Genomic DNA, 18096 nt, shown 5'->3' with positions numbered 1-18096 from the left:
TTATTATTAAATTTTAATTTATCAATATTATTAAATTTTACTTAATTAAATTTATTGATAAATCAATATTTAATGTCATACAACCTAGTATATAAAATATATAAAATTAAAATAATATTCAGATTTAACTAAACCAATCACATATTCAGTTTCTGTTATATTTTCAAATTTAATACCAATCACAGATTCGGTTTTTTAAAATTCAAAAACAGTTTACAGACATTGAACCAATCATATTTTCAGAAACATGTTTTTAGTCACTAAATTCAGATTTTCATTTAAGAATCTACTTTTCGAAAATACAATTTTTTAATCGCGAACCATTCAGACCCTAAAATTCTCATATAAATAGTTAAGTGGCGAAAATTGATTGGGGGTTGGGTTCAGGGTCGGGGGTCGAGGTTAGGGTCGAGGTTGTGGGGTCAGGGTCGAGGTCAGGGTCAGGGTCAAGATCAGGATATTATCAAATACGATATTATTTGAAAATAATTATTTTATTTAGTTTTAATAAATACAATACAATTGCATACCAAACATAATATAATTTAATACAACTTTTTAATACAAGTCAATACCAAATATAATATTGTATAAAAATAATACTATACAATACAATTTTCAATCGCAAATGAGATTTGGGCATCCTTTAAAAACTATTGATGGACTGTTGAACTTGGTCTCGTGTCCATTATTTATGTACTTAAAATTATAACTTATCAAGTAACTTTATAATACCTCTATTGGATTTCACTTTATTATTATTAATTTTCTGTTTGCAGTGTTTTTTCTCCTCTTGTTTGAGAGGTTATCGTGTTTGTTTTGACTAGCAATGGACAAAAATGAAGAAGCATACTATATTATGCTTCCTCCGATTAAAAGTAGAGAAAGGATAAAGAACAGATGTTGAAAATTAATCAAATAAAAAAATAAGTAGAAAAAAGTCAATACATTATGTTTTTGAAAACTTGTTCACTCTGGACCCATTTTGGAGAATTCTGAGAATTTTGTTTCAGTGTTTTCATTTTACCTAACAAAATGAAATAATTATAGAAATTTACACAATACACTTAATTTAGTCAAAAAGTTTCATTTATTCGATTACACGGAAAAATCAAACATTTTACGATTGAAGTCTTTTTTTTCGTTTATATGGTGTACACGGTCGGCAAATGAGACAACAATTTGGAAGAGAGATGCGGATGAGATGAGGTGCAGGCGTGGTAGTAGAGGGGATGAGACTTGCTTGAGCTGCCAGGGGATGGTGGTCTGAATTGGGGAGGCGAACTAGCTTGAGTTGCCAGAGAAGATGGTGGTTGAGTGATATTGCCTTCATAGTGGATGATCAAAGATCCCGTCATTCCCTTGCTGTGAAGAAAACACAGACTTCGTCGAGCCCTCTATTCCAATCTAGTGTGTTTGCTCCAGACCATCCCACCACCTCTTCTCTAGGGTGGCTTTGAGCCATAAAGAAGCAACTTGCTCCACAAACTGCTATTCATCAAGAGTCACATCAAGATCGTTGTCTATGTTCAACAAAAGCATTTTGCTCCAAATCAATATGGCACAGTAGTAACTAAGGGTAGACCCAATAACAAGTTATGTGAAATTATTGGAAGCGATGGAATAAGAGGAGTGAATGGTAGAAACTATCATGGGAAAACTTTCGGGACTCGAATGGAAATACTTTATCATGGGCAGAAACTAGGGCATGTTGAATAAAAATGAAGAAAACTTTTTTCTTGGGGTTGCTAAGATATAATAATAGAAGCATATAGAAATAATAAAATATGTGTGATAAAGTCAATAATACCAATTTTAAGCAACATGTTTTGTCTTACTTTTATTTTTTGCTTAGTCATATCCTACTTTAGTAAAAACTTCAATTCTTATGTGGCTCGTCAAGCCCCACGTGGTTTATAGAGTATTGAGTATGTGTCTTTTGAAGAGTGTTGTGTGCTAAAGCTACTCTATTTGTCAAATTAAATTTGATTTTAGTTAGTAAATTTAAATTATATTTTACACAAATATTACTTTCTAATTCATTATACATAATACATGTATAGTTCAACATATATATATATATATTTATAAAGAGTACATATTTATTTTGGTTATATATTTAGTTGTTCTTAGTATATTTTAAATATATTTTTAACATATTTTAGTGAGTTGATTTATAATTGATTTTATTTTTTGTTTTGGGTATATCAATATCTTTAGTTTATTTTTGGTACTTTAGGTGAATATATTTTTAATTTTTGTTATTATATGAGTTGATTTTTTCACTGTTAATTTATAATTTATTTTAGGTATACATGTTGTTTTGATGTATATTTTGGGTTGATATTTAATTTAGAGTATTGTTGGGAAGTTGTTTTTTAGTTTATTTTGGATATATGTTTAGTTGTTTTGAGGTATATTCTCAATTTATTTTTGATACATTTTAAAATGTATGGATAAATTTTTTGAGGTCGTTTTTTTGTTTGTTTATTTTGGGTTGATGTCTAATTGATTTGTAATTGTTATTTCAACAATGAATTGTTATAGAGTTGCTGTCTAGTTGATTTTACGTTGATTTTCTAACATTGTTTGTTGTGGGATTGATGTCTAGTTGAAACCGTATTTTTGTATTTATAAAACTTTAAAATCATATTTTTTAAAATTTAAGTTAGTAAAATTAAAAAAAAAACAGGGTCATAAAAATGTAAAAAAAAAAACATAAAAAGTATGTATTTATGAAAAACCCCCAAGTATTTTTGTCAAGAACCGATCTTGTTGTTGCCCCTAACACAATTAGTGTTGCCGGATGGTCCTTGTTGAAAAAAGTCTCTGTGGGGTTCTTGTTATTATGTAAATGTTTTTGAAGAAAAACATTACCAGAAATTGAATGTGGAAAGAGGACAATTCATCTTGGTAGGACCGAATACGATACCAACATCATACCCAATGAAAGGATCACAATAAACCAAAATTTCTCCCATAAGAAAGGAGGAGCACGATTGTGCTCCTTATTGGTTGAATTTTAAAATTTAAGTCATGAAAATGATAGATTATAATTGGTTTGATTGGATCTAACTATACCATTTTCCATCTAAACCTCTGGGAAAAATCTCCATTTACATGCCCTTGGGGTACGGTAGCTATAAAGATGTAGATCTGAATATTTTAAGATGTATACTAATAGCATCCAATTTTGTTTAGGACAAAAATTAAAAGATAAATTCACAATATTCCCTTAATAAAGTGTATTATTTAACTTATTCATGTTAAATCAATTATCTTTTAAATGAGTAAATACTTAAAAATTTAAATAATTTAAAAATAAAAAAAAAACCTTATGCTCGAAAGAACTAATACTTATTATAGTATGATTAAAAAAGAAGAAGAAAATTCTAATACTTGAATAATTCGGAACCCCATATAATTTCTACCAAATAAGTGGTGTGTATTAAGTTTGGAATATTTCGATTTTATACACAAAGCAAAGTATTTCCAACACAAGTCGTTATAGGTGCCTGTTGCTGTCTAATAATAACGATGTGTTTTTCTATAGGTGTTATTAATTTTGTCGTTTTCACCACTGTCGTTTTCCTATATTATGTCGTTTCTATATATTTGTTGTCGTTTTATGTCTTGCTTTACTTTCTAGTTCTCATCCTGTGAGGATACATGAGACCACAGTACTGCTAATTGTGCTTCTATAAGTAAAGATCACATCTTTTACCTAAAAAATGTTTCCCGCTTATTGGACAATTTAAGGGTGTGCTTATTGGACATTAGTATATACAAATTATCATGAAAACAACAAATAATATGCAACTACACAAGCACATCCATTCATTTCATACGCTAGAAGCCTAAATAGATATGAATATTGTCACGAGACTCTAAATCAACACAATATATGTCAATTGATGTAATTTAATTTAGAATTTTTTTTACATATTTTATTCCACATTAAATTATACTAAGTATTATTTTTATATTTGGCAGGTAATAATTTTAGTAGAATCAGGAGTTCATCATAACATAATATGTACTATAATTGTAAGAATAAATAATATTTGTATTCCCTGAACTATGACCATTATATGATCATGTCCCCCAAATGATTTGCGATGTTAAAATTCTCTGCGAGCTATACACGTTACTGAAATATGAGACTTCTGACAGATTTCGTCTTAGGTGGCTAACAAATTGATGATGTGATATTTTGTATGTTGATGTTGCAGTGTCATGTGTAGAATAATTAACAATTTTGCCCCCCAAACTTTAACCACTACCAAATTGTGTCATTTTTATTAAAGCTAATTTAAATTAAAATCTAATTTTTTTTCTTCTTAAAAATGATAATTAAATCCTTAAAAATTAAAAAAAAATTGTTTTTAAAAAATTAAGAAAATAAACAATACTAAAAATTTCAAATTAATTAAATAATGTTTCAAATATTCAACAATTAAAAATCTAATTAATAATAAATAATTTTTTTACTTTATTTCTTATTTACAATATAAAATAAATATATCTTAAAATAAAAATTAAAAAATAAATCTTAAAACAAAATTCTTTCCCCTTCATCCTTCTTCTTTTAAATTAATTATTTTTATTTGTTTAAGTCCTTCGTCCTTTTCCTTATAAATTATTATTTTTATTTGTTTAAGCTCTTCATTCTTCGTACTCTTTTATAATTAATTTTTTTTATTTGTTTTAGTATTTATTTTAAATTTTCATTTTAAAATAGATTTATTTTATATTGTAAAAGAAAAATTAAAAAAGAGTTATTTGTTATTAATTTAATTTTTAATTTTTAAGGATTTGATTAATATTTTTAAGAAAAAAATTAGATTTTTTTAATAAATATTACACAATTTGATTGTGGTTAAAATTTGGGTGATAAAATTGTTAATTATTATCAATATTATTAATATGTTAGCTATCTAAGACTAAATCTAATATAAGTTTCATATTTCCCTAACGTTGGAAAAAAAAATATAACATGACGAATCATTAAAGAGCACGACACAATTATATAGCAGTCATAGATTAGTGACAAAAATGCTTTTATTTTAGTTGTAATTTATTTGAAAATAACATATTTAAAAAAAAACTCAATGCAGATACGTATGTGTAATGTAGATGTGGGAAAGGTGGCTTTTGATGGAAAATCCCCGTCACGTGACAAGAGGTGGATCCCGCTCATCCTATTCCTATGTTTGGTAGATCTAGATTGAGATTATTACCAGCACTTATCCAATGACGTGGAAATCATAAAATATATATTTTAAAAAACGAAATCATAAAATAAAATGTTTAATTAGTGGGCCCATCTTGACTAAGTCACTCACTAATTTCAAATTTTTTTTTATATTTTAAGAGGCTGCAAGCCTCCAATAGCTCCGGGGTTTCTTTACTACTGTGCCTGTGACTGACTGTAGTGGCTGGCTTTATAGTCTCAACTTTCAAACAAGCTCGGTATATCTCGGCTCAAGCCCCCCCTTAACTTGGATATATATTTGATATTTGGACAATTTATATTGCCTTTGCCTTTATGTTGTTGGCCTCAAACTATATATAGATGACTGAGGCGTTTAATTTCTGAATTTTTAATTAGTAAAATTGTGGTTTTGTAGCTATTGTTTGTTGTCTACTAATCTATACTTAAAATTCAGTTATATAATTAGTTGTAATTGGCTAAATTAATAAAAGAGTTTATTATTCCATGAGCTAATTTTCACTAATTTTAGTCATATACTATATTCGAAGCTCCATTCAAAGTTTTGGCAAACTCCTAGTTTAAACATGCAAAAAGTAGCAAATGAATTCTTCCCTATTTTTTCTCAAGATTTCACTCAACGTATGTATGACTGGATTTTCGATATTCAGTGGATGGGCAGTATCTATAGTTTAATTAGTGTTTCATGCTAAATTTCAACTGCGCATGTAGTGTAACATCTCTCCCGTTTAATTTGCCAATTAAGTACTAATAATAAGCTACTTAAAATTTAAATTTATTTAATGATTTTTTTGGTTTAATTAAAGGATCACTAATTATATTAGTTCCAAGTTTGGTTCGTCACTTAATTGAGTATGTATTCACAACTGCAAAAATGATTAGAAATTATTGATGTACTATTTTTTTTTGACACAAATTATTATCGAAGTACTATTAATTACACATATATTAATTAATTAAAGAAAGTGGGATTTAATTATATAATTATATTGCATGCAAATAAAGTAAGTTAATAACGTGCTAATCAGTTATCACGAGAAACGAAAATTTGGTGGCTCGTAATGAAGCCTAGTTAGCCGGGAAGCCATTGACTCAATTTAGCCATCATCATCATCATCTTCGATATCTCCATTATCGTCTTCTTTCTATCTATAAAATCCAAACCCCACCAAACGGAAGAAACTAATAAATCTCTTCTTTTATTTTTGTACATATATATATAAATATCCCCTTCTCTCTCGTTAGTTTCGTTCTGGTCTGGTCTGGTCTGGTCCTCCCACCTCTTCGTAACAGTCGTACCTGGTCGAAAATATAAACATCTTTATATATAGATCATAAAAGAAAGATTCATACGTACGTACGGCCTCTTTGCGGTTGTTACAGAGAAGAGAAGAAGAAGAAGAAACATATATTTTCATATATAGTTATATCTTTTGGTTCATCATAATATCATGGGATTCTTACACAAGCTCTGGGACGAAACTCTAGCGGGGCCAACCCCCGAGACCGGGCTGGCTAAGCTCCGAAAGTACGACTCCTTCGCCGGTGCCACTAGTACTAATACTACTACTACTGTACCGTCATCAACGCCTCCCCAGGTGGTGGTACCACCCCTCCATGACAATAGTGATGGGGTTAGTCGGAGCATCACCATTCTTAGGACTAATTCTTCACCTCCTTTCAGGACTTTCTCCACTGACGTCCCGGGTTCCGACCCGGACTCTCCTTCCGGCCGGTGCAGCGCGCCGGGCACTCCCACCACCCGTAAGTCATCGATCGTGAATCATTTTCATCTCTGACCCCATTTTGTTCATGTATATATATATATATATATGTTTATACATATATGTGAACACTGGCAATAATTTTTTTTTTTTTAAATAACACAGGCAATAGTTTATATATCTCGCTAACATCATTTTTTTTTTCAATATGATTTGGGGTTTCATGATGATTTTATTTATGGTTGGCGGTGCTGAAACTCAATTTAAATTATGACAATCTTTTCTTTGTTTGTCATGGTGGATAAGGAATTTTTTATTCTAATAATAAAGATCTAAAAGAGCGTATATACTAAATAAGGTTTAAAAACAAAGGATAAGTACGTTTATTTATTTATTTATTTTTAAAAATTTTGGTATAATTATTGATAGAAAAATAAATTGTGGGGTTTGATTGGGTGCAGCCGGAACCCCTGGTGATCATCAGAATATGAAGAAATATTGGACAAGGAGAAAAACCCCTGTTGCAGCCGATGCCTTTGAACGCGCTCATAACCAGACAAGTCCGACTGTTTACGATTGGTTGTTTTATATTTTTATTATTATTACACCAAACATTCACATGAATTATATTAATTAGGCCTAAATTTCTGATCTATACTACAAATTAATTCTATGATCATCATCAGAAAACGACCAAGTCAAAATCTTGGATGAAACTTGACAATCTAGCTATAGCCGAAATTAATACAAAAGTTTACAAGCACAAAATGAGAGAGCCAAAATGTTTTGACTAATAATAAGAAAATTAACTTTAATTTAGTACCATTTTGGTTGAAATTACATAAATGATGTCGTTTCTAATGTGGTAATTGGCTTCTGTCATTAATTGCAGGATAGTGATTAGTGCTTTGGATCGTTGAGAAAGAGAGAAGAAGAAAGTGACGGTCGATTTTGTTTTTCCATGCATCATCGCCTACGCCACTCTGTTTGTACATAGAAGGAACTTTTTTGCAGAGAGTGTTTCTGCTACTATATATATGTATATATATATAAATATTTAAATACATTATAATAATAAGTCTACGGTTGGTTCAGCCGAGGAAGACTCGATAGTGAATCAATACTTGTTGTGGGAGTTTTGTGGGAAGGAGGAGTAAGTTTATATATAGCCATAATTTTCTACCGCCGAGTTCTTTGTGTTTTTTACATATTTTATCTTGTATTGTACATACCAGGGGTTTGGATTTAGCTTGAATGTGTATATGAGTCGTGGTTTGAATCCTCTTTCAATGAAAAACTCAATAGAAGAGCTTTGAAAAAGTTACTTATTATAATTATTGCAATTATTGCTTTAGTTGTATTCATAGTTATATTGATACGCGCACACTATGCTTGCTTTTGAGTACTTTTGATAGGTGGTGTTGCATTGCTTTCTAATGTGCCAATCTTCTTTGTGAAGTTTCTACCTCAAATTAAAAAAGGAATTTGATATCATTACTGAATACTAGAGTAAAATGTGAGAGAACTGCATGGAAATACTTATTTTGTGATTCTTTATATTAAAAGAAAATTTAAAACTTATTATTCATATGTTTGGAGTGATCAATAAATGCATAGACAACAATTCAGGTAAAAAAAATTGAAGAAAACTTCACAATAATCAGTCATAGAGAGACCCTTGATGGCTTAATAATAAGTGTTATTTGGTCTATTTAAGCTGGTCATGCCTTCACTTTCTCAATCAGATCAGCTGCGTCTTGGACGGTTGAGATATTCTCAGCTCCCGCTTCTCCAATTGACACATCAAACTTCTCTTCCAAAGCCATCATTATTTCGACCTGTCCATTTGTCACAAACAACACAACTTTCACTCCATAAACTCTTATAAGATTATCATAAAATGGTTTATATCCAATGCAGTACACGTGGCTCGTTGTGATTTGAGAATACTAAAAAAGGTTAAAAGTAAGATATACAGTGTCAAGCGAATCAGCCCCCAAATCAGCAAATTTGGTTGAGGGAGTGACAGTGTTTTCATCAATGGAGAGCTGCTTAGCAATTGTGCTCTGAACCGTTTTAAGAGTCTCTGGTTGAGCCTGGATATGGACACAATAATATAAAACATAATTTAATATAATTGATTATATATAGATTGTTCATCTAGAGTAATTCAGATTTAGGTGATGAATCTACATGGATGTATGTAGACTCACATTAATGGAGCAAGAAATTGTAGTCTTGAAACAATTAGATGGGAATGAAACCATTCTCTCAGTTGCCTTCGTTAATTTGATCTTAGGAGCAAGTTTTAGCCCCCTAACCACTGGACCTCCCTGAAAATAAAAGTACATCATATTGTAGTGTAAGCACGTTCAATATATTACACACATACATTCATATGTAAATTAATTCTAGTTTACAATGGTAGTGAAGCCCTTCAGTTGGCAAACTGTGCTTCTGCGAGTAGCATTATTGCATGGAAGAGTTGCTAAAGTAATTGGGGAGCTTGCAACAATGGAATCCATTAAAAGTTAAGGCAAATAATTTGTTCTACTGGAAGGAAAAAAAAACAATATGGTTTTGTTATAAGAAGAGGCTCATAGTTTGAATCATATTATATATAAAGGTCCATCGAGTTAAATCGATTATACCAAAGGAATAGGGGGTTATGAACCCCTTGAATCGGGCGGATTATGTTATGATTTAATGTGTCTTTTTCTTATGTACGTAAATTCCAAATACAACATCTCTGTCAGCCGTTTTCATAGCAGGCCCCGATGGCTCGTCACCCATTTTGTCTCTTCTAATTTCACTCATTGTACTCTGTTTTTTCTTTTTTAAGCATTCCCATTCAAACTTATGATTAACGCATAGAATAATTATTGTTATTGGTGACTACAAAATCAAAATGGGGATGTAGCTCAAATGGTAGAGCGCTCGCTTTGCATGCGAGAGGCACGGGGTTCGATCCCCCGCATCTCCAATTTTATTTTATATTTTTAAAGAAGAAAAAACCTTGGAACTGTCATAAACTCCGGATCAATAGTTTTAAGATGTAAATAACAAAACACATTAATAACAAGCCCATTCATTTGGTTTGGGTTGTGTCGGAGGACTTTATCCGAACTAACTTGTCCCTTTCCCGTGAATGAGTAAAATTGACTAAAGCTCTCCCTAATCCTATGAACACGCTTTGCCTTTCTTTGTTCTTGTAACTTCCATTATCTTTCATCTCATTTAAATGACCTTATTGTCCCAACCTCAAAACAACTTTATTCCAAATTATTATTATTTTCGATAATTAATTTAATTGATATCGATTTTTTTTAGGGTGGAAATATTTTAATTATAAACATTTCATCCAAACCGGTTTCAAGCACATTTTCATTATTTATTTATCAGATTTAAAAAATGTTGGAAATAATTTTGATTTATTTTGAAATAATAAAAAGATATTTTAATAATAATGATAAAACAAAATAAAAGCTAACGCAAAATATGTCAGATAGTAGGAGCAGAGAGGAGGAAAGTTAGGAAATCAACCGGTAATTTCAGAGAAAATACGTGGATTTTTATGTCAAATAGACCAACGTACCCCGTGACGCCGGTGGTGATGTGTAGAGCGTTTGAACCAATAAATGTCTGCCACATCACCAATATCATTCCCCATTCGGCATTCATTCCGTACCCTTCGACGGTAGCCGTCAACCCCACCCACCCCACCCCACCCCTACTCTGTTTTTTCCGTCAACGAGAAAAAAAATTTATTAAACCTATAATAATGATAATCTTACAAAAGAGAGAGAAAACCGAGACAGCGAAAATGCCGGTACCCTTCTGAGAACCCTAATCCGATCAACCTGAATTCACTTTCTCCGACTCAGGGATCCATCTCTTCTTCTTAGGTACGTATTAACTTCTCTTCTCTCGGATTTCAGCTATTCTTTTCTCGACTCCGATTCTTAGGGTTTTATCGCTGCTCTAGTTTGTGTATAGTTTCAGGGTTTTTGAAATTTGAATATTCGATTTTTGGGGTTTTGGTTTGATTTTTCAGATCTAGCGTGTATTTCAGATTGGTTTATATTTTGAGGGGGAAAAAGTCTTTAATTTTAACGTGGTTTTGTATCGTTCACAACTCAGAAGGATTGTTGGGTTTAAACGCTAGTTCGAAAATAGTTTCGCCGATCCGAAACTACTTATCTTGGTCAGCTGTCCGCGGACTCGTTGAATCTTATTCTTAACCCTCTTTTACTCTGCAAAATCCCCAATTTTTTTCTGACTGTGTTCTTTCATAGATCGGAAATATTACTATTCTGTACACCGGCCGACGAGGAAAAGAATTCTGATGGAGGAGGACGACGAGATCCAGTCACATCTGTCTCCGGGAAGTGCATCTCCGGCGTCTCCAAGACCCGTCGGAAGGATAACGGTTACGGTGGCGGCGGCGCCACCTCAGCAGCCGGCGGCGCATAACGCTCTGACACTGGCTCTTCCTATACAGACTAGGAATGGCGGGGGTGGAGGTGAAAGAGGTAGCGGCGGCGGTGGTGGTAGGGAAGACTGCTGGAGTGAAGGAGCGACGTCAGTTCTGATTGACGCTTGGGGCGAGCGGTATTTGGAGCTCAGCAGAGGGAATCTAAAGCAGAAACATTGGAAAGAGGTGGCAGATATTGTTAGTGGTAGGGATGATTATACGAAGGCCGCAAAGACGGATATTCAGTGCAAGAATAGGATTGATACTGTGAAGAAGAAGTATAAGCTTGAAAAGGCTAAGCTTTCGGCCGGCGGAGTGCCTAGCAAGTGGCCTTTCTACGACAGACTCGAACATTTGATTGGTCCCACTGTGAAGATTGCCGGTTCCGGTGGTGGTCATAATGCCGTAGCTTTAGTGAATAGCTCTGCCCAGCAGACGCAGAAGGTTCCCCTCGGAATTCCGGTTCGTGGGGTTAGTCCGTTTCAAGGACAACGGGACCAGAAACCGCTTCATCATCAGCAAGTTCAGCTGAAGAACCAGAAGATGCAATACAAGAGACGGGGTCCGGTGGATTCAGGCTCGTCTAGGGAGGCATCTCCTGCTTCAACGGATAGTTTCCCAATGGATTTTTACGAGAGGAAAAGGGCGAGGACGGCAAGGGAGATGAATGTGAATGCTAATTCGAATTCAAATCCTGGGAGGGGTGGAGGAGGAGGAGGGGGGGCATTTAAGGGAGGAAAAGAGAAGAAGGGTTGGGGAAATGCGGTTAAGGAATTGACTCAAGCTATATTGAAGTTCGGGGAGGCTTATGAGCAAGCTGAGAGCTCGAAATTGCAACAGGTAGTGGAGATGGAGAAGCAGCGAATGAATTTTGCTAAGGAGTTGGAGTTGCAGAGGATGCAGTTCTTTATGAAAACCCAATTGGAGATTTCGCAGCTCAAGCATGGGAGAAGAGGTGGGATTGGGAATGCCAGTAATCATCATCATAGTAACAATAATAACAATAACAGTGATAGCAGCAACTGAGATTAGGACTGGTTTATCTGTTTATGGTAGAAAGAAAATCCATGTTTGAGATATTTGTATTTGTAACTGAGAAGATGCTAGTGTATTTGTCTCGTATCCCTCTAATTTAATCACAATTTGATTGCCCTGTTTGCCTTTTTCTATTCTCTATTCTATTCTAATGCCTAGCCTGACAATGTCGCTTTTTCTAATATTAGGAAATCATTGATAAGAGTTTTTTCTACCTTTATTTTATATTGTTTTTTCTGTGAGAATCATTGGTTACACTTGTCATACAATGTTTTATTTTGAGTTTTTATATCAATGTAGAAATCGTTCTACTTAATATCAGGGAAAAAAAAAAGTGAAACATAACTCATAATTACTTTGACTCGGCTACCCCGTTTCCTTTTCTTGTTGCCTCTATGCCTTAGTCACACGATGCTGTGCTGTTTGTAAAATCTCAAAGATGCAATGCCATATATTTTAGCCATCAGTTATTAGTTACTACATTGATGTTCCTCCAAAAGTACAGGATTTATCTTTCTGGGTATTAATCAGGAGTATGAATTTTTATGTCGAGGTTGAGAAATAGAAGTTCGGCTTCCAAACTCCAAAATTTGTTGGATCGAAATCCAATACAAAAAAGCGCACATCTCTTTTGGAAAAGGAGTTTAAGAAAAGATGTGATGAGAATAAAGTAGGTTGTACCCAAATGAAAACAATGCTAAAAAAAAAGAGTTGCTTGTTGTAATTGGACATTCTCTTGATCGTTTAGCTTTTAAGCTTGAATCTTTTGGTAGTGAAAGTTTATTAAGCTGAACTTTTTCTCTTGTTTGAAAACCAACAAAGAGTAGGACAAAATTTAATATTTTGGTAATCAAAGTTTATGATAAAAAAAGCATTAATTAAACTTTACTTAACAATCGTTGAAATACATAAAGGTTTATGACAATGTTTTTGTCCCTTTAGTTGAGTCTGATGCTTCTAAACTTTTAAGTGTCCAATTGGGATTATATTAGCCTAAATCGAAACCAATTATAATAACGTATTACTTCCAAATAGTGAAAATCGTCAAAGACGGTCTAAAGCATGAAAAAAAAGGAAGATTGTCAAGCCTTTTCTTTCTTGACGTTTGGAGACACTTGTTTTGTACATTCCCATCATAGATTTCCATTCAAATTTCAAATAGAAATGTCTTGCATCCAAAGCATCAAAAGGAATTCTATATATAATATAAATATATATATACACATCTGGAATTTAAGCAACTTATAAAGTCCCTTCCCTACCTCACAAGTCACTTACAAGATCTATCTAGAACATCATATAATATATTATTTAGTCACAGCGTAACGCAAGACAAAGAGAAAGTGAAATTATGATTTCTTTTCTTGGTAGCAACTCAAAGAGAATAGAAAGAAAGAGTCCTGGTTTTACCCTTTTGCTTAGACAGAACAAATTCTGATTCAGCTGTCTCCTATAAACAAATTCATTGGGTATTTTGTTCACACTCCAGCTAACATAACATATCCCTACCCTAGTAGCAGTAGGCCATTTACTTCTACCAACCTTCACAAAAATAAAATGTTCACTCTCTATACAATCAATTAATTAGCATATGCTCCAAAACCCTTATCCATTAACGACAAAATATAAAATGAAGTCAGTTATATATAACTCTATAATGATTAATCTCAAGAGGAAAGGAATCACTTGTGATGTGTGTGCATGGTAATCATATTTTTTTAATTGAATTGTTTGTTTAAGAAGAATATATTGATGCATGCATGCATGTATGGTTATCAATGTGGAAAAAGTATAGTAAATTATTGGACTAAGTACATGGTTACTCTCACAACTATTATTTAACATTAGAAATATCCAATCAAAGAAGTCCAATACTTATTCAATATGTAATATTTTGTCGTTGTCATAAAATGACATTATTTATTCTCAAATTGTGACTGCTTACAAAACTCAATATTATATAACATACCATTATTTGAACTGGCATATAGCAGTTCCAACTTGTGTATGTGATTTGGCTTTGAATTTTAGTTGGAAAAAGAAGAAAAAAAATGGCATGTAATGTGGGTATAGATAGCCTTAAGTCAAATAAAAAATTAGTATTACCTTGTAACATGTTCTCCCCACCAAGGCACCGACTGTGGAAATGGCGTGCCACTTTGCATATTTTTTAAATTCAAATCCAAGATCAGCCCTTTAGTGTGACCAAAAAGTCCACTCATCCATATGCAACTATGGCCCTTTGATCTGTATGCTTTTTCCAGTGGCTCCCATATACATCCCCACACTTTGATTGCAGACGTGGAGCCCACCCGACCGTCCACCTGTCCAGTCTCAAATCACATGTGTTCCAAGCTTATTGGCTAAGGGTGGGTGGGTGTTATAACTCAAACAAACTCACATGTGAGAAGGAAGGAGTTTAGTTTACATTCCCCATGTTTTATTTCCAATTATAAACTCCAATCAACTGGTAATGAACTAGTTAGTTAGTTAGAATTGGTAAAGTAATCATACGTTAATTACAACAAGTTCGATGGTAAACAAATTAGGAGTAAAAAGTAATAAAAGAAAAGGAGGATTTTGGTGGCTTATATCATACACGTGGCATAATGATTCGTAATGAATTCCTCGAACTTAAACGGAATACGTGGCAAAGATTTATTGGGGCAGAAAATTTGGCAACAACCGGGGGCTGATGATATCTATGGGCCCACTCAAATGTGGCGTTTTTTGTTTTGTTTTGTTTTGAGCCACTGACAGCCAGTAGGGTTGAAAAAGAAAGTTCAGAAAAACGTTACCCAACAACAAAGAAAGTCGAAGGTCTATTTCCAGTGACACACTAAAATTAGAAAATAAACCAAACAATAATAATAGTAAATGATAATAATAATAATAATAATAATAATAATAATAATAATTGGACTCTTCTTGTTTTTGCACCACCGGCTACTAACATCAACACCAGTGTCACCACCACCCACCCACCAACGGATATATTATACTAATTATACCGTTTAGTAAAATATATATTTAAAAAATAAAACTTAGCATATAGTATATTCCACTCAAGAAAATTCATCATTTCATATAATAAATTACGTTTTTCACTCAGTTATCTATATTTAAGGTAAATTATAATTATTTTTGTAGTAATAATTTTAATTCACTATTTTTTAAAACAAAATTTAGTAATGAGAGAATTTATATAATTATGGATAAAATTTATGTATTAAAACTGTTATCTTCTTTATTATTTTTATTATATCTCTGTATGCAAAAGTTAAAAATCCACACTTTTCATTCTAATCTTCATTATAACTTTTTTTTATTCCAATTATTTTCTTCAGCTTCAAGCAAAATTTTATACTATCTTTTTTTTTTCTGGCACTAGACGTTCATTAGATTTTATACTATCTATAATTATAATATTATAGATTTTAGAAAATATAGCACCCATAATATACATATTTACGAATATCTTATTCATTTTTAATATTACTAGATATAAACAGTGTGTAATTTACATAATTTTATTTAAAAATTATTATAATTTTTAATTATCATTTAAATTTTAAATAAATAAATAATTTTATATATTAAAAAAGAATAACACAAATATATTTTAAAAAAATTAAGCCAAAACATGATTTATAGTCTTAAAATAAATAAATAATATCATAATTTTTATTTAAAAATATAGTTAAACCTAGAATCCTTTAGATACACACTTATTACATATAAAAATATGATACAATTTAGTTCTAAAGTAAATTATTTGATGTTGTTTATTATTTTTAATTTTAGTGTTTATAATAATTTAAATTTTGGTATCTTTTATGTTTGGATTTATATATTATATATGGTCATTTTAATTTTAAAATTAAATATTTTTTTTCTAATTTTCTTTTAGAAAAAATTCAATGTAAAAATAAATTAAAAAAAGAGAATATACTCATTTGGTACATTGTGTTTTTGCAAAGTATCATTTTGGTACCCTCTGTTTTCAATAATGCTCATATGGTACCCTGTATTTTAAAATCATACATATTTGGTACCCTAAACTCAGATTTGATAGATAAAATTTTGTCAATATGATCAAATTGTCATTAGTTATATGTAATTATGTAATTAAATTTAAATTTGTAACTTACATAATTGACAACAGTTTAATTAAATTGACAAAATTTTATCTATCAAATCTGAGTTTAGGGTACCAAATATGTACGATTTTAAAATACAAGGTACCATATGAGCATTACTGAAAACAAAGGGTACCAAAATGATACTTTACAAAAACATAAGGTACCAAATGAGTATATTCCCTTAAAAAAATTATAAATTAAGAGTATAAATTTAAAAGTTTATTTGATCAAATTTAATTATTTAATTAAAAAAATTAAAGCCAACAATATATATAAATATATATTATTCGTTATTAGCTAGAATAATTAAAATAAGTAATTTCTTATTAAAGAAATAAATGACAAAATAAGAATATGTATATTTATATATTATGTCACAATTACATATATGTTTGGATAAACAAAATTTATTAGGTGATAAAATAAATAATTAATAAAAAAATGAAAAAAAATTAAACACGTAAATATTTTTTTATTATAGTTTTTAAAACATAAATAATAATGTAATTTAAATACTTTAATATGAAATTTTAAAATATGTGATGAGAAATCATTATGTCTTATTTTTTATTTATTTACCAAATTTAGATAACTTTATTTATTTTTTATCTTTTAATTTATTTACTTTATTTAAATAATTTTAAAACTAAAGTTGATTAAAAACAATAAAAAAAATTGTTAAATTTAACGGCATCAACAAATTCTGTTAAACTCATATTTATAATATAAAAATATATTTATTTATTAATAAAACAAATTAAAATATATATACGTTTTTAAAAAGGGTATTTCATTATACTTTATTCTCATTTATTTTTCCAAAATGGAATAAATGACGTGACCAATAAAATAAGTTATACCTTAATGTTATTCTGTTCAATTATTGATAAATTTTTCACTAACTTTAGCATTACAATTAAGGTATAACTTATTTTGAATTGATTATTTCATCTTTGAATTGATTTTATTAATGCTATTGTCTTCAATTATTGAGAAATTTTCACTAACTTTAGCATTAAAGTCCTTTTTTGTATGTAACCACTAGAAGTTTCTCAATTCATCCTCATAGTTCTACATTCCAAGTAATAATACTATTCAATGCTTGGAGTACTTTTAATGGATAGAGTAAAATAATTTATTCTTTAAAATAAATAAAAAATTAGTAAAAATGGGCTTCCAAACAAGGAAACTAAATTTGAATTATTTTACATTTTTTTTTTTACTTTCATGAATAATACTACTTCACATCTGAGATAATTATTTATTGAGCTATAAATAATTTATTCTTTTTTTCTTTCTCTATCCATTTTAATTATATTATTTTTCTTTATCTTTTTTTAGTATTTTAATGAATAAAAAATCAATATTTGAATAATGTAGAGAAAAAATAGAGAAGTAATGTGTGGTGTGAAGTGATGCAAATATTTGATATAAAATAGACTAAGTAAGATTTTGATAATGTATTTTAAAGAAATGATTGCACAATAA

The 18096-nt window shown here is 30.8% G+C and overlaps 3 protein-coding genes and 1 non-coding gene across 6 annotated transcripts; 3 read left to right on the top strand and 1 right to left on the bottom strand.

Moving 5' to 3' along the window:
* The first annotated feature begins 6428 nt into the window (after positions 1 to 6428).
* On the top strand, positions 6429 to 8281 carry LOC133794588 (dormancy-associated protein homolog 4). 2 transcript variants are annotated; one of them, XM_062231903.1, is made up of 3 exons: positions 6429 to 6997; positions 7419 to 7536; positions 7850 to 8281. In XM_062231903.1, the coding sequence occupies exons 1-3, from the start codon at positions 6685 to 6687 to the stop codon at positions 7875 to 7877; spliced, it is 459 nt and encodes a 152-aa protein (XP_062087887.1). In that variant the 5' UTR covers positions 6429 to 6684; the 3' UTR covers positions 7878 to 8281. The 2 variants fall into 2 exon arrangements, with proteins under 2 accessions (XP_062087887.1, XP_062087888.1); XM_062231904.1 differs by having other exon boundaries at positions 6430 to 6997; positions 7419 to 7517.
* A 22-nt stretch (positions 8282 to 8303) lies between these two features.
* Positions 8304 to 9742, bottom strand: LOC133794587 (acyl carrier protein, chloroplastic-like). Its single transcript, XM_062231902.1, has 4 exons — positions 9378 to 9742; positions 9171 to 9290; positions 8934 to 9053; positions 8304 to 8795 (listed from the first exon to the last, which is right to left on the bottom strand). Exons 1-4 carry the CDS (start codon positions 9480 to 9482, stop codon positions 8679 to 8681), a joined length of 462 nt encoding a protein of 153 aa, XP_062087886.1. The 5' UTR covers positions 9483 to 9742; the 3' UTR covers positions 8304 to 8678.
* Positions 9743 to 9867: 125 nt separating this feature from the next.
* TRNAA-UGC (transfer RNA alanine (anticodon UGC)) lies at positions 9868 to 9940 on the top strand. The gene has a single exon. It is a non-coding gene; the product is annotated as a tRNA-Ala (tRNA).
* A 522-nt stretch (positions 9941 to 10462) lies between these two features.
* On the top strand, positions 10463 to 12600 carry LOC133794586 (trihelix transcription factor ASIL2). 2 transcript variants are annotated; one of them, XM_062231901.1, is made up of 3 exons: positions 10463 to 10862; positions 11012 to 11161; positions 11253 to 12600. In XM_062231901.1, the coding sequence occupies exon 3, from the start codon at positions 11303 to 11305 to the stop codon at positions 12455 to 12457; it is 1155 nt and encodes a 384-aa protein (XP_062087885.1). In that variant the 5' UTR covers positions 10463 to 10862; positions 11012 to 11161; positions 11253 to 11302; the 3' UTR covers positions 12458 to 12600. The 2 variants fall into 2 exon arrangements, with proteins under 2 accessions (XP_062087885.1, XP_062087884.1); XM_062231900.1 differs by lacking the exon at positions 11012 to 11161 and having other exon boundaries at positions 10465 to 10862.
* Positions 12601 to 18096: the final 5496 nt, after the last annotated feature.

Source organism: Humulus lupulus, chromosome 8, assembly GCF_963169125.1.
Source record: "Humulus lupulus chromosome 8, drHumLupu1.1, whole genome shotgun sequence".
NCBI lineage: Eukaryota > Viridiplantae > Streptophyta > Magnoliopsida > Rosales > Cannabaceae > Humulus > Humulus lupulus.
This window is presented reverse-complemented; position numbering and strand designations above follow the sequence as displayed.

What these genes read in the sequence shown, in the direction of transcription:
- LOC133794587 (XM_062231902.1), bottom strand. Translation starts at nt 9,482, where the DNA reads ATGGATTCCATTGTTGCAAGCTCCCCAATTACTTTAGCAACTCTTCCA. An exon ending in CAATTTCTTGCTCCATTAAT is followed by an intron (nt 9,054 to 9,170) that starts GTGAGTCTACAT and finishes GTCCATATCCAG; the next exon opens with GCTCAACCAGAGACTCTTAA. An exon ending in GGGCTGATTCGCTTGACACT is followed by an intron (nt 8,796 to 8,933) that starts GTATATCTTACT and finishes ACAAATGGACAG; the next exon opens with GTCGAAATAATGATGGCTTT.
- LOC133794588 (XM_062231903.1), top strand. Translation starts at nt 6,685, where the DNA reads ATGGGATTCTTACACAAGCTCTGGGACGAAACTCTAGCGGGGCCAACC. An exon ending in GCCGGGCACTCCCACCACCC is followed by an intron (nt 6,998 to 7,418) that starts GTAAGTCATCGA and finishes GATTGGGTGCAG; the next exon opens with CCGGAACCCCTGGTGATCAT. An exon ending in AGTCCGACTGTTTACGATTG is followed by an intron (nt 7,537 to 7,849) that starts GTTGTTTTATAT and finishes CATTAATTGCAG; the next exon opens with GATAGTGATTAGTGCTTTGG.
- LOC133794586 (XM_062231901.1), top strand. Translation starts at nt 11,303, where the DNA reads ATGGAGGAGGACGACGAGATCCAGTCACATCTGTCTCCGGGAAGTGCA.